Source organism: Rutilus rutilus (assembly GCF_951802725.1).
Source record: "Rutilus rutilus genome assembly, chromosome: 12".
NCBI lineage: Eukaryota > Metazoa > Chordata > Actinopteri > Cypriniformes > Leuciscidae > Rutilus > Rutilus rutilus.
In genome coordinates, this window is record NC_140217.1 from 4,138,662 (window position 1) to 4,154,334 (window position 15,673).

The window sequence follows — 15,673 nt, forward strand, 5'->3', positions numbered from 1 at the left end:
CCCTAGTCCTAACCAGATGCGATGCGATAAGATTCCAGCGACAAATAATTTGTCCGTCCACACTAGACGCGGCGCGACAAAAAAATCAGTCAAAACCCACAGCCAATCAGAACAGCGTGTGGGCGGAGTCTCGCGGCACCAGAGAGTAATCTTGACGGCACTCGCTAGAAAATGGATAAGTAGCTACATAATCAAATTCACTAATTTTACACCATTTAATCATTATTCAAATACATAGGCTATTGACAAACAATCTTTGTCAGATAATACACTTGTTTGTTCACAGTTTGAACGTTCTTGTTTCCATTTGTTTAATTTCAAGATCTGAGGTGAATTATCCATTGTTGTTTATACAGCTACAAAGCTCGAGCACTAAATGATATTCAAAGTCACATTACACGCTTTTAACATTAAATAAAGCACATAAACAGTACCTGAGATTATCATCGCCACACTTAAAATAGAAACCGTTTCTAAAATATAATTGTCGCGTGTCGCAGTCGCGGCTGGTTAGGACAAACACTCTGATTAACATGGAAAAGATAACTTTTATCGCGCGTCACGTGTAGTTAGGACACGGTGTTATGGCCAAAGATTTCGGTAATGACCTTTTGAAATCAAAATGACTGCTAATTTGCTTTTTAATAAATGTGTTGGCATGCAGGATTAATCACATTATTTTCTAAAGGAATAACATCCTCCACATATGAAGTGACTTTGCTGATGTAACTACACTGCCATTCAGAAGTTTGTTCGATGAATAGAAACGTGAAAAAAAAGGATTAAATCTTTTGTAACATTATAAATGTCTTGACCTATAAAAGTACCGACCCCAAAGTTTTAAACAGGAGTGTAAGTCTGATTGAACAGGGAAACGTAACATTAGCTGATAATATCATAGCCTACTTTTCAAATCTCGAGGCGTAAAAACAGATCCTGGCCAACATTAGCCACTTTCCGCCCAAGTAGTTACAGGAACTTAGTTCTAGGAACTGTCCACTTCTAAACAGTTCTAAGAACTACTCTCCCCCAAACTCAGTTTTGCTGTTTGCGTTCGCACTGGCCAAGCGGCCATAGGAACTGGTAGGAGGGGTAAGGGAGTGATGCAAGCACGGCGACTTTTATTTTGACGGCGCGACGGACCTTTATTTTGGCGGCGCTGAGAACGCCAGAGCAAACAATGCTCGCACTCTCTGTGTTTATTAGTTAGCGATCTGTCTAACAGTACTGTTTAACATGTTATTAGATAGAACTGTTATAGAAAGTAGACAGTATATGAAAAAAAGGTTATTAGCCTATGCCGTGTGGTTGATGTCCAGTGTTGCTAGCTGGGCAGATAAACATAATCATGTTTGGCTCAGTCCCCTCAAAGTTGCGTTGGATTTTCTCTTCAGCTTAAAGGTTTAGAGACCCATCTATCACTGTTTTCCATGTTTGTATAGTTAGTTTCTGGAGTAAATATATAAGCTATAATCTGTGTGTTTACATTATAGCTGTTTTAAAAATGGCGGGTGCTGGTGTTCCGCGTGCGTTCGGTCAATCAGCGAACACTAACGTCACGGATAGTTCCTATAGTGCTGGTTTAGACCCTACTCTGAAGTAGGACCTAAATTAGTTCCTCCAAATGGAGTTCCTAGAACTAAAATCGTTCCTAGTTCCTGCGGTGCGAACACGCCGACATCCGGGTACTTTAGCCAATAGTTCTAGGAACCGTGAAAAGGTTCCTCCGGTCGGAAAGCGGCTATTATCACCCACTGTATATTCTTGTTCACTTTATAAAATTATATTAATATAAAACTAAAGCATTGAGAATGTCGTATCACTGTTAATAAAACGATTCTCTAACTCGACTCCAGGTTCTGTAATCCCATATATGCTGATTTTGATGAACTGGAGAGGAAATATTGGAAGAATTTAACATTCAATCCACCATTATATGGAGCAGATGTCAGCGGAACCCTCTATGATCCAGTGAGTAAAATATTCTTCACTACTATCTTTCAGTTATAAGTGCTATTCAATGATTGCACATATATATGTGACTGTATACAGGACGTGACGGAGTGGAATATTGGTCGTCTCAACACTATTTTGGACACTGTGGAGAGAGAGAGTGGAATCACTATCAAAGGAGTAAACACTCCATATCTTTATTTCGGGATGTGGAAGAGCACATTCGCCTGGCACACAGAGGACATGGATCTCTACAGCATTAACTACCTTCACTTTGGAGAACCCAAGTCCTGGTACTGTCTCAACTCGTGTTTAATGTGTGCATTTACCCATGGGGAACAGGAAATATAGCTCATAAGAAGCATTTGTTCGTATACACTACCATTCAAATGTTTTTTAAAGAAATGACTACTTTTATTCAGCAAGGACGCATTCAGTTGAAGTGAAGTGACAGTAAAGACATTTTTAACATTACAAAAGATTTTTATTTCAAAGAAATGCTGTTCTTTTGAACTTTCTCTTACATCAAAGAATCCTGAAGAAAATGATCAGTTTTCAAATTTAAACTCTTTTCACCATTGCTAATTATCATAAATGTTTCTTGAGCAGCAAATCATCATATTATTATGATTTCTGAAGGATCGTGTGACACTGAAGACTGGAGTAATGATGCTGAAAATTCAGCGGAATACATTACATTTTACAATATATTCAACATATAAAACAGCTATTTCAAATTGTATTAATATTTCACAATATTACGTTTTTTACTATGTTTTTTGATCAAATCAATGCAGCCTTGGTGAGCAGAAGAGACTTCTTTCAGAAACGTTATTAAAGCTTACAGACCCTATTAATATTCATACCATCCTAAAGAGATTTCAGAAGCATTATTACTTGGTCTTCTGCAGGTATGTTGTTCCTCCAGAGCACGGGAAAAGATTGGAGCGTCTTGCTAAAGGTACAGTGGTCTTTTAAACACATAGTTAGTTCCTCCTCTCCTTCAGCGGCTCCTTTACTCAGGACTCTTCTCATTTTCATTCATGCAGGATTTTTTCCTGGAAGCGCCCAAAGTTGTGAAGCCTTCTTGCGACACAAAATGACTTTAATTTCACCGTCAATTCTGAGGAAGTATGGAATACCCTTTGAGAAGGTTAGTTACCTTATTTTTTATCATCTTATCATGTCATGCTTGATTTTAATCTCCTGATTTGACTTCTTTCTGCTTCATTCATTAGGTCACACAGGAAGCAGGTCAGTTTATTGTGACCTTCCCATTTGGATATCATGCTGGGTTTAACCATGGCTTCAACTGTGCCGAATCCACCAACTTCGCATCCCAGCGCTGGATAGATTACGGCAAGCTGGCAACATTGGTAGGTGTTTTTTAACCTCCGTTTTTGGATCTTAAAGGAACACTATGCAAGATTTGTACCTTAAAGGTATAGCGGAGGATTTTCCCGAATTTTAGAAAAGAACCGCCCTCTCCACTTTTTGAAAAAATGCACATGCGCAACACTCTCCCTGCTCCCGAGAGGGAACGCCTATTAAACGTGTGCACGAGAGAGCATGCACGAGCTAATCATAGCTTACATTAACTTTTACTAGCAGTGATTTTAAATGGATTTCTCCAAATAGCATGCCAAACTTTACCTGTCAAGTAGAAACTTCGCGACTGAGGCATCAGTGGGAAGCCCAACCTGTGTTTTGAGCGCACGCCATCGTGTGAATCGTGTGCACGAGCACGTACGACGGCCTTACGTAAACATATCACCAGAATGATTGATACTTAGGAGGACCAATAGTCTTGATGATCCACCCGGAAAAAGAAAATCCTCCACTATACCTTTAATTTAACAGCTTCGAAATCATTTTGATGGTAAACGAACTCGTAGTAGGGCGAATCATCCCGATAGCAAAGCAGGGGCGGACGCCGCTGGCAAATCTTGCAATACAGGTTTGAGAGGTGGCATCCCGACAAATCTCACGAGAATCACGACTTGCTTTATGGCACGACTTCACATACATCAACAACATATGAAGCAGCCTCTATGGAAGATACTAGCACGCATTTCAGACGTGAATCATGGCAGAGTCGATGAAGAAAGCGCGGTCGGTAGAGTGCAGAGACGGCTCTGCGTGAGTGGTGTTTACGACAGTATCGTTAAATACAAGCACTCCACAGCGACTCTAGGGGGCGCTGTTTGAGAAAAACGGAACCTGCATAGTGCGCCTTTAAGAATGGAACCACAGGTATGTTTTTGATTGTTGATGTGCGTCTCTTTCTCAGTGTTCCTGCCGGAAGGACATGGTGAAGATATCCATGGATTTGTTTGTTCGCAAGTTTCAACCAGAACGTTATAAACTTTGGAAAGCAGGAAAGGACAATGCGCCCATTGACCACTCAAAGACCACGCCAGCGATGTCAGAGCTCCTGACAGAGAACGAGAAAGGAGAGCTCAGCGATAGCAGCAAAGAAGAGAGAGGAGAAGCGGAGCCTGGAGAGGAGCAGAAAGCTGACACGGATGGTAAAGAGAAGCGGGACAACACAGAAACATTGTCTGCGAAGGAGGTGAAAAGAGAGACCGATGGAGGGAAGGAGAAAACAGAAGTAGAGAAAGGAGAGCTGGAGGCAGAGGAGAAAAAGCCTGTTAGTGATGAAGAACCTAGCAGCACTTCAGAGCAAATCAACAGGTGTGTAGAAATAATATTAATAAAGTTAGTAAAGTTTCTAAGTGAACCTCAAGGAACATATTAAAATAAGTTTATAAAATCCATGTCATGACCCCTTAAACTAATACTATTATAGTATATAAACACTGATATGAAGTAAACACTGTTGAAGGTTTTGCTAGAAGATATGGTACCTTACTAGAAAACTAGGTCCCACTTTATATTAAGTGGCTTTAACAACTATGTACTAACATTGAAATTAATAATGTGATACAATGGACTTATTGTGCACTTACATGTTTTTACATTGTACTTATATTTAAAAAAATACCTGCATGTAATTACAGCTGTAATTAATTAATGTAATTACACTGTTGACCCTTCCCTTACACCTTAACCCATCCTTAAACCTACCCATACCACCACACCTGTCCCTAACCTTACCCGTATTGCACCTCAATAGCAGCAAAAGTGTTTCAACTTACTTTTCGATGCAAGTACACAGTGCTTAAAGCCACTTAATATAAAGTGGGACTGAAAACTACACAATTAAAATTTCAACCCACTAAAGTGTATATTTATCTCTAATCTCTTCATACAGAAGCAGTCCAAAGCAGAACGTGGGGCAGAAGCGGCTCAGACCCAGCACTGGCAATGAAGCTAAAGAAGATGACAATCAAGTGAAGGTCGAAGAGGAGGAAGTTGAGAAAAAGAAAGCCAAACTCAGCCAGACTGAGACGGGCGACGAGAAGGAACAATCCATCTCCGCTGACCCAGGTAGAGCCTCAGATACAGCATATGAAACTTGGCGATGCTATAATACAAATACTAAACTGACCAATGTGTGTTTCTGCAGGTGATGTTAAAGCTGAGGAGACCATGGAGACAGACACGCCCCCTCCACAGCAGCAAGAGAATCAAGCCCCTCCCTGCATGGAGGCGGAGCTCTCGCCATCAAACCCCACCTCCAGCAGTGACGTCACAATGCAGCAAAGAGATGACATCACTCCTTCTGATCCCAGCGATGTCACCGTCACCTCATCCTCACAATCCACAAACAGCTTCGGTGATGATGTGGCTCCGCGCAGTAATGCCTCTCAGTCTGGACATGTCACTCAAAGCTGTGATGTCCAGACCATCCCTGATGACATCACTCCAAACACTGATCTGACAACTGTTAGCATCACTGATGCTCAGCCGAGTGACGTCACGCCCCATTCCTGTTCCAGTGACGTCTCTGCCGCTGACGTCACACCCCTCGTATCTGTAACCAGCAGCATCTCCTCTCAACACAGCATTAACTCCGCCCCCACCTGTGATGACATCACAGAACCCAGCAACAGCACTATAAACACCATCAGCCCTAGTCCATGTGAGCCCGGCATTAACTCCGCCCCCACCTGTGATGCCCAATCAGAACCCAGCAACAGCACTATAAACACCATCAACCCTGGTCCGTGTGAGCCCGGCATTAACTCCGCCCCCACCTGTGATGTCCAATCAGAACCTAGCAACAGCACTATAAACACCATCAGCCCAAGTCTGTGTGAACCCAGCATTGACTCTGCCCCCACCTGTGATGCCCAATCAGAACCCAGCAACAGCAATATAAACACCATCAGCCCTGGTCCATATGAGTCTGGCATTAACTCCGCCCCCATCTGTGATGCCCAATCAGAACCCATCAACAGCACTATAAACACCATCAGCCCTGGTCCTTGTGAGCCCGGCATTAACTCTGCCCCCACCTGTGATGTCCAATCAGAACCTAGCAACAGCACTATAAACACCATCAGCCCAAGTCTGTGTGAACCCAGCATTGACTCCGCCCCCACCTGTGATGCCCAATCAGAACCCAGCAACAACAATATAAACACCATCAGCCCTGGTCCATATGAGTCCGGCATTAACTCCCCCCCCACCTGTGATGCCCTATCAGAACCCAGCAACAGCATTATAAACACCATCAGCCCTGGTCCATATGAGTCCGGCATTAACTCCGCCCCCACCTGTGATGCCCTATCAGAACCCAGCAACAGCATTATAAACACCATCAGCCCTGGTCCATATGAGCCTGGCATTAACTCCGCCCCCACCTGTGATGTCCAATCAGAACCCAGCAATATAAACACCATCAGCCCAAGTCTGTGTGAACCTGGCATTGACTCCGACCCCACCTGTGATGCCCAATCAGAACCCAGCAACAGCATTTTAAACACCATCAGCCCAAGTCTGTGTGAACCCGGCATTAACTCCGCCCCAACCTGTGATGCCCAATCAGAACCCAGCAACAGCAATATAAACACCATCAGCCCTGGTCCATACGAGCCCGGCATTAACTCCACCCCCATCTGTGATGCCCAATCAGAACCCAGCAACAGCAATATAAACACCATCAGCCTTGGTCCATATGAGCCCGGCATTAACTCCGCCCCCACCTGTGATGCCCAATCAGAACCTAGCAACAGCACTATAAACACCATCAGCCCAAGTCTGTGTGAACACGGCATTAACTCCGCCCCCACCTGTGATGCCCAATCAGAACCCAGCAACAGCAATATAAACACCATCAGCCCTGCTCCATATGAGCCCAGCATTAACTCCGCCCCCACCTGTCATGTCCAATCAGAACCCATCAACAGCCCTAAACACAAGCCCAGCATTAACTCCACCGTCACACATCATGTCACCACAGAATCCAGCAGCAGCGCCATCAATCCTACGCATGCAGAATCGGCGTCAGTGGGCGGTAGTCCGGTGTGTCCGCCCGCAGTCCAGCACATCTTCCAGAGGACGCTGAGCCCTGCCGAGGTGCTGCACGTCCACAGCTACGCTAAAGGAGATTACAGCGACCCCGAGCCGCGCATTCGGCATGAGAGTTACCGAGACAGCGACTCTGATAGCGATTCCCAAGAGGACTGTAAGGTGCGTATGATGCCGTCTGTCTCTGTTGTTTAATTACCTGATTCATTAAAGGGATTGACTGCCGCGCTGATGACGTCATTTTGTAGACCAGCCCAGAAATTAGCATCACCCTGGTTCCCTAATCAAAAAATCAAAAGGGTTTTTAAAATTGGCTTTTGGATTTTGCAGGAAATAAGCTCTGTGAACAACTCTGTGTTTAATTATTCCTACATGTTCCGTTCATCATGATAACCTTCACAAATGAACACAACTGTTATGAATTTTGAAGCCTAAATACAATCGGCAGAAGTAAAAAGCTAGAGTTAGGCTATAAACGAACTACACCACGGTCACATGACTTCAACGACTCTTTCAGCCAAACTCTTTAAACTCTTTCAGTCTTTATTTTAAAATAAAAAGTGTGAGTTGGAATAGTTTGCAAGAGTGCGATTTTTATAAACTAGCTGTAAAAAGAATCTGTAAAAGTGAACAAGTGAATAGATGAGTGTCTCGGACAATATCTGTAGTCTCATTTAGCCACTTTATAGCAACTGCCTTTTTCAAGACAAGGAAAAGCTTAAAGGGGTGGTTTAATGCCCTTTTCACAAGATGTAAATACATCTCTGATGTCCCCAGAGTGTGTATGTGAAGTTTTAGCTCAAAATACCCCACAGATATTTTTATATAACATGTTAAATTTGATACTTTTTGAGGGCGAGCAAAAACAGCCTCGTTTTGTGTCTGTCCCTTTAAATGCAAATGAGCTGCTGCTCCCGGCACAGGAGGCGGAGCTTCAACAGCTTCCACTCACACAGACATGCACTGAAAATTTCAAAAACGTTTAGCCTTTTATGTTCAAACCGAGTCAGACAACGATGGAGAGACTCAAGAAGAAGTGACAACTTTTCTGAATGGTTAGTTGATAAATTTATGCAGCTTATGTGTAGTTATCTTCTAGTCATTGATTAGCATATTCTGTCTTGATAATCTATAAATCGTGTTCCGGGGGCGGGTTTATGTAAATTTTAGGGTTGGTGATGTCACTAACCCGGGAGGAATGTGGTGTAGTTCCTATCAGCCGTTTGTTGTAGTCCTTAAAAAGCGATTTCTTTAAAAGCAAATATCTCGCTTTGCTTTGAACTTTGAGCGTTGTAACTTTGCGGATGTTGTTTATGCTCAAACAGCAACATTACACACTAACTAAAGTTAGAAAAGTGAAATCATAATCAACCACCTCTTTAAAACGATCACAACTGGGTATTACTGATGTATTTTATGTCGCAGAATAAAATGTGAAATATTTTGAGGTTGTTTAACCACTAGCTGTACTTCAGCCATTTAACCAAAAACCCACTGGCTTTTGGAAGTTGGAACCTGAACTTGTTTCCAGGTTTTAGGACTCATTCCTGCAGCAGTATATAATGCAAATCAGTTAGCAGTGCAAACACACCCACAAAACAGTGCAGAACGAAACTCTCCTTCTTGAATGCTTTTACTACCTCGTGCTAGCAAACGATCCTGGTGCTGTACAGCATCTCTCCGCTAGCACAGACCCGGCTATTTAAAATGATGAAACTGCACACTACTACTTCACATGTCTGGATATGAGCCTGCTTACAGCGCTCTTCCTCATCTGATGAATTACTGCTGTCATCATTTAAAACATCTCTCTTAATAAAAGTCTGAGTACTTGCTTTCATTATTAGTAGTAGCGTGACGTTAATTGCTCCAGGCAATATAACAAAATAAGCCCAATTTACAAATTTAAAAGAGTAATAATTTAATTGAAATGCTCAAATGCATTTCAGTGCATTTAGCTGTGGAGATGATGCAGGTTTATGTGCTTAGTGTATTTACTGTATAAAAACTGCTCTGAATTATTATTTGTACATTTTTATTGTATACGTTTTAGTTTTTTCCCCACATTTGACTGGTATTTCAGTCACCAAATCACAACCCCCCTGCAGTTCCATCATAATTCACTAGGGGGTTTGTGCACTCTGCTGTTTGTAATGAGTGTGTGTGTGTGTGTGTGTCGTCCTGCAGAAAGAAGATGAACGTCCAGTGGAAGCTCAGCACAGACTTCCCAGACTCCCCAGGCATCATCCTCTGATGAAGGACAGCATCAGTGATGAAGGTCAGTGTTCATGTTGATTAGAAGAAAAACTATTAAAAAATAATTTTCCCAAAGTGAAATAAAGCTGAATGAATAACCGTCAACTTAAAAACTTAAAAGGAAAATTACAAATGTTTGCCTTGGCAACTAACTGAAATAAAATAATTTCAAGCTGAAGTACTAAAATGACTAAAACCAAAGCTCAAATAAAAAAAATTAAAGGTAAATAGAAATATTAAAAAACACACAAAATCTAATAAAATGACAAAAAAAGCACATAATAAAATTAGTAAACATTAAACTAAAATAAAAAAGAATACTAAAAAATCTAAATATTAATAAATACTATATTTTATTTATACTATAATAATGCTAAGATAACACTAATGTGTGATCTGTCGTTACTGTAATGGGCCACTTTTCAACCAATCAGTCGACTGCCGATGTATTTCTACTAAAATATCAGTGTTACACGAGCTTCCGCTAAAGTGTTCTCCCGTAGCGAGCTGTGGAACTACAAAACTCTTTCCGTCTTAACTTCCAATCATAATTAATTATATTATAATAGTATTATAAAGATAGCAAATATATGATTTTAGTCTATTTAAACTAGGGCTGTCAAGCTATTGCAATCTAGTTAATTACATTATGTGCAGGTTAATTGTATTACAGCTGTATTATTATTGTATTAATACTGTATTACAGCATGGTCACAAACATCAGTGTCCACTCTGAAACCAGTTACTTCTCTATATAAACAGGCAATTAAGATATTTGACAAAAAACCAATGAGATGGCATCATTGTGATATCATACAAAAGCATAAGCTTTTTACTTTTGAAAATTTTGTAAATTTGAGTATTTTGAAATTGACTTTTAAATGTTTGAACAACTGTGTGTCACCACTGTTCTCTGGCCTCATGCAGAGGCGTCAGGGCTCTCTTAGACCTTCCACCAGAGCCTCAGTTAGTGGGGATTGTGTGCTCCCAAAGTTTAGAAAATCTTTTGGACAGTCTAGCTTCTCCTTCAGAGGGGCGACACTGTGGAACTCTCTCCCCACTGGATTCAAACTGCAGAACAATATTAAAATCTTTACCAGAGAGCTCAAACAGTGGCTTAAATCGGGCCAAAGTTGTTCCCATGTGTAATATGTGTCTTGTTTTGTTTAACAATGTGTTTTTATCTGTTGTAAAAGCCCCTATGGACAGGTGTTGAAAATTAGCACATGTGCTATAACACTTTAAACAATGCATCTGGTTCGTCCAATGTTATTGCTATGTCCATATTAAATAAATAAATAATATATATATAAATAAAAAAAAAATTTAATTGCAAATAAATCGCACATTCCCCTAAAATATCATTTTATTCTATTCAAGTCAGTATTGTGTTAAATTAGAAAAGCATCAAATAGACATTACAAAAAGTAGCTTTAGAAAAATATTTTAAGTGATTCAACATAAAATGTATTACACATAAAATTTTAAGCTATAATGGCCTTTTTTCAGAAGCTGCATCTGAATTGGTATTTTGCTTTTGCTACCAACAAAAGAAAGAAAGCCATGCAGTTTTGAAACAACACGAGTGAGTAAATGATGACAGACTTGTCATTTTTTGGTGAATAATATATAAAATATATTTTTTGAAATGAAATGATACTTTAAATAACAATCTAAAACTGCCAGGAGGTGGCAGAAAATGTCTTAATGAGTACTTTGTAACATTTGTATTTATTGATCTGTTGTATAAAATCAATATCACATATTTTGTGATACCCGTTACTCGTATAATATTGCTTAACTATATCATATGATATATATATATATGAGGCATAAAAACTCATACAGGGGCATTTTTGGCCCCAATATCTTGAATTTTATGGTTATTCTAAGGTCTTGAATTATAGTTGTTTCCCTGCAACTGTATGAAATGTAAGATGACCTATGTAGGTCTGGGGCAGGGCGGATGTGTTAAATGCGTTAATCACATTATTTTTCCCATAACTAATGAATGAAATTACTGCATTAATCAACAGGCCTAATTAAAACATATGTTAGTGATGAGTTCCATGTGTGCAGTTAAATGGAGAAGCAGCTGTGCATAGAGTCCCACACTATTTTCCACTGAAAAATCGTTCTGAAATGTGTTGCAAGTGTGCAAAGTGTGTAATTTCTAGGGGTGTCCCCGACTATGGATTTTCATAGTCGAATCAGAATCGTCAAGTCTTGCCTATAGTCGATTAATAGTCGAACCATGTGTATGGGGGCGGGGCTTTAACATTTCAAAGCCGCGATGTACAGAAAATCACACAAAGATATAGAAGAAAATGTATAAAAACATTTTGGATCAATAAAACTAAGAAATAACATAACTCCAGAAAGGCCACACTGCAGACAGGATTTATATTTCACATGCAAATCAAATTAAATTGGCTAAATTACCTGTGCGAGCAAGCTCTAAGTACAGCACAACATCGATGCACCGAAAAAATAAACAATTAATTTACTAAATTAAATTAGAACAGAATATACCTTTCTAATAATTAAAATACAAAACGAAATAAATCAGAATCAAGTCACAAGATGAGGAGCAAATGTGTGCAAAATGCCTAAAGTGCAGGGGAACATATATTCAAAACACAAGCCACAAATAGTTAGATTAGATAACCCTGACAGATCAATAAATAAAATTTAAATAAAGAAATTATTAAAATAACGATAGTAGACAGAATTTTCAACTTTGTCTTTTAACTGCAGAAACAACAATAAATGCTAAACTGGATCCGGTCTTTTTAGCTAAAAATGTTCACAGCATCCAAAAATCAAATTAGAACCGGCTGAGAAGTTTTGAAATCACTTGTACCCTAACGTTACCTGATCGAGAGAACAAATCCAGTCTTTCACTCTGTGTCCGTTGGAGTCTTTTGTGCGCGCGGATAAAATACATTCTAAAACACTTAACGTGAAAAAACGTTTAACGACTTAATCTCCTAAAATAGTTAAATTAAAATATGAAAACGCTTTACTATAGGAGGAACTCATTGCGTTCATATTCTGGGTTCATCTGCTTATCTGCACATAGTATGGTTTCTTAATAAAGTGTGTACTGTGTACATACATTAAGCCACGTTAAAGTGCCTTTTAAGCGTTTTAAAAGCTTTTTTCACGTTAAGCATTTAATGTCCTGTGGAAAACCAACTTGTTAACGTTGGCCGGCAGAAGTGCGATCATGGTTTTCCTGATGCTAAATCCAGCCTGGGAGAATATCCTTTCTGATGGTGTACATCCACACTTTAGATTTTCTTATCCCAGACATTGTTAAAGATTTAAATCCTTGCCACCAAGAAGACGCTCCTCTGTCGGTCACGGATTGAAAGTGAAACTTAAATCTGTCACGGGGTGTTTGGATTTATTCACGCACGTTAAAAAAATATTTCTTAAAAGCTTCTTTCTTTGCACATTTTTATATACAGCATTATCATAATAGGCTGAATATTAACGTATTGACAGAAAACCGGTAGTTCTATGTGAAATCAGACATTGAGCGCCCTCATATAGCCAAAGTGGCATGATCCTCGTTTCATAACACCTCTGCGAAGATTCGACCGTGAGATCGGTAGTCGAATCAGGCTCCTCCAATCGAAGCATCGAATCTTCGACTATTCGGGGTCACCCCTAGTAATTTCTGTGCACTAGCACCATTACACAGAATGACAAACATCTGCGCATTGTGCAAACCGACAGTCCTGCCCTAATCTCATGACACCACTGGTTGAGTCGTGGTTGCTATATCGGGCTACTCAAACAGAGCAATGTCGAAATGTTCCGCGAAGTCTGACTCTTCAGGAAGTCAATTCACATTTATTTATAGAGCACTTTTTACAACACATTTCGTTTCAAAGCAGCTTTACAGAAAATGCATGTCTAGTCTACATTACAATTTAGAGTGATCTGTTATCAGAGGTGTCCGAGCAATGTCCATATTTCAGAAATGTATAATTCTAAGATAATGCAAATCATGAGGTTAGCTAATATCATGTATTAATTTAAGAAATAAATAATGAGCTCATTATTCAGCCGTTCTGCTGCTGCGCTGGCTACACGCTTCTCTGTTCATAACACTGCAGGAAACGTGAAGCAGAAACGCTTAATGTCAGATAACGTCCATAATAATTGGACTTTGGGTTAGATTTTTTTTGACAGTTTTCAGTGGTTATGAGGAGCAATATGAGAGAGAAATTTGGTAATCATTGTTTAGGTACATTAAAACACGTCATATTGTCAACATGGTAGGCCTACATATGAAGCAGAATAGTGGGTCATATGTCTAATGCTTTTTGAAAACTTAAGGCTTTCTTCTTCATAAAACAAGTCGGACATCATCACATTTTTGTATACATTTTTATTTATTTACATTAGTAAGCTACAGGACATCTCTTTCAAAACATGACCTGCGCGAAAGAGAGAAAAAAAATTAATGTGTCATTGTACCCAGCACTTCTGTCAAATGTGTCTCTGTCCTCAGCACATTTCAAACCAAACTGATGCCCATGTGTACAGTTGTCACTGCACATATAACTTTGACAGAAAGTATTTTAACAATGTAAAAAGTTGTGGTAACACTTTATTTTACAGTGTCCTTGTTACATATCTTACATGTACTTCCCATAGTAATAACAGTAAATGATGCATAATTACATGCAACTAACCCTCAACCAAATCCTAATCCTACCCTAACCCTATAGTAAGTACATGTAGTTTATTAATATTACTCAGTATTTAAATGGGTTACACTTTATTTTAAGGTGTCATTGTTACAGTGTAATTATACATTTAAGTACTGAGTATACGTTTATTAACTACATGTACTTACTATAGGGTTAGGGTAGGATTAGGATTTGATTGAGGGTTAGTTGCAGTAATTATGCATAATTTACTGTTATTACTATGGGAAGTACATGTAAGATATGTAACAAGGACACTGTAAAATAAAGTGTTACCCTTAAATGTGTAATTACACTGTAACACAGACACCTTAAAATAACGTGTAACCAAAGTTGCTAAAAGTACCGCTGTATAAAAGCATCCTGTGAATGAAGAATTCTGTGATTGTGTGTGCATGTGCAGAGCTGCAGGATCAGGCCGCATCAGAGGAGGACGGGCTCGACGGGGAGGCCTGGGCGCGACCTTTGACCCAGCTGTGGCAGAACAGACCGTATAATCCAGAGAGAGAGAGAGAGTACAACAGAGAGATGGGTCTGCTGCCTCCATACTGCGCTGTGTGCATGATCTTTCAGGCTCATCAACGGGTACGGTGGCCTGTTTCAAACATCTGCCTTGATTTCTTTTAGTGCTGGGCGGTATACCGGTTCATACTGTTTATTTTTGTTATGATATGAATTTTTACTATACCGCAATACCGGCGTATGTCGCTTTAACAACGTTTGGTGCGCGGCGTGACACTGTTTGAGAGGGGTCGCTTTTCACTGTTGCACTGTGGTGAGGGCACAGCTTAGCGTGACGGGGAAGATGGATAGGTTAAAGGTACCATGACATGGATTATTTTATTATTTTATAATGTTTCCTGGGGTGCCCTTATAATAGTATGTTTTTAAGATAATTTTTTAAAATAATTTAGAAATAAAAGGCATTTTTCCTAGCCTGATTTTAGCTTCTGATTTGAACGCTCTGTTTGAAGGGGCGTGTCTGCTGTGAGACTTCAGTGTAAACGCCCACTGCTGTGATTGGCTGCTGTGAGACTTCAGTGTAAACACCCACTGCTGTGATTGGCTGCTGTGAGACTTCAGTGTAAACGCCCACTGCTGTGATTGACTGACATGCTTGCATATGAAATAGCATTACATGTGGAACTCTCTCGAATACTTTTACTATTACAGCTATTATACGTTTTTACTATTACAGCTATCGAGATTAACGAATCGTGAGAAGTTTTTTTAAGTATTTAGATATATTCCCATCACATAAAAGGTTGCAGTGAGCAGATGACAGCCTGTTGATCGCGTGAATG

General features: G+C 39.8%; 1 protein-coding gene across 2 annotated transcripts in view; it reads left to right on the forward strand.

Annotated features, from left to right (window-relative positions):
- kdm4aa (lysine (K)-specific demethylase 4A-a) overlaps positions 1-15,673 on the forward strand; it is a 28,401-nt gene that overhangs the window by 2,975 nt on the left and 9,753 nt on the right. Inside the window, exons 4-13 of one of the 2 annotated variants that reach the window (XM_084426566.1) lie at positions 1,857-1,971; positions 2,053-2,246; positions 2,865-2,914; positions 3,003-3,106; positions 3,192-3,329; positions 4,244-4,647; positions 5,228-5,403; positions 5,483-7,551; positions 9,577-9,667; positions 14,773-14,954. In XM_084426566.1, the coding sequence (XP_084282692.1) occupies positions 1,857-1,971; positions 2,053-2,246; positions 2,865-2,914; positions 3,003-3,106; positions 3,192-3,329; positions 4,244-4,647; positions 5,228-5,403; positions 5,483-7,551; positions 9,577-9,667; positions 14,773-14,954 (3,523 nt within the window). The remainder of the gene's footprint in view (positions 1-1,856; positions 1,972-2,052; positions 2,247-2,864; positions 2,915-3,002; positions 3,107-3,191; positions 3,330-4,243; positions 4,648-5,227; positions 5,404-5,482; positions 7,552-9,576; positions 9,668-14,772; positions 14,955-15,673) is intronic. The other variant, XM_084426567.1, reaches the window with a different exon arrangement.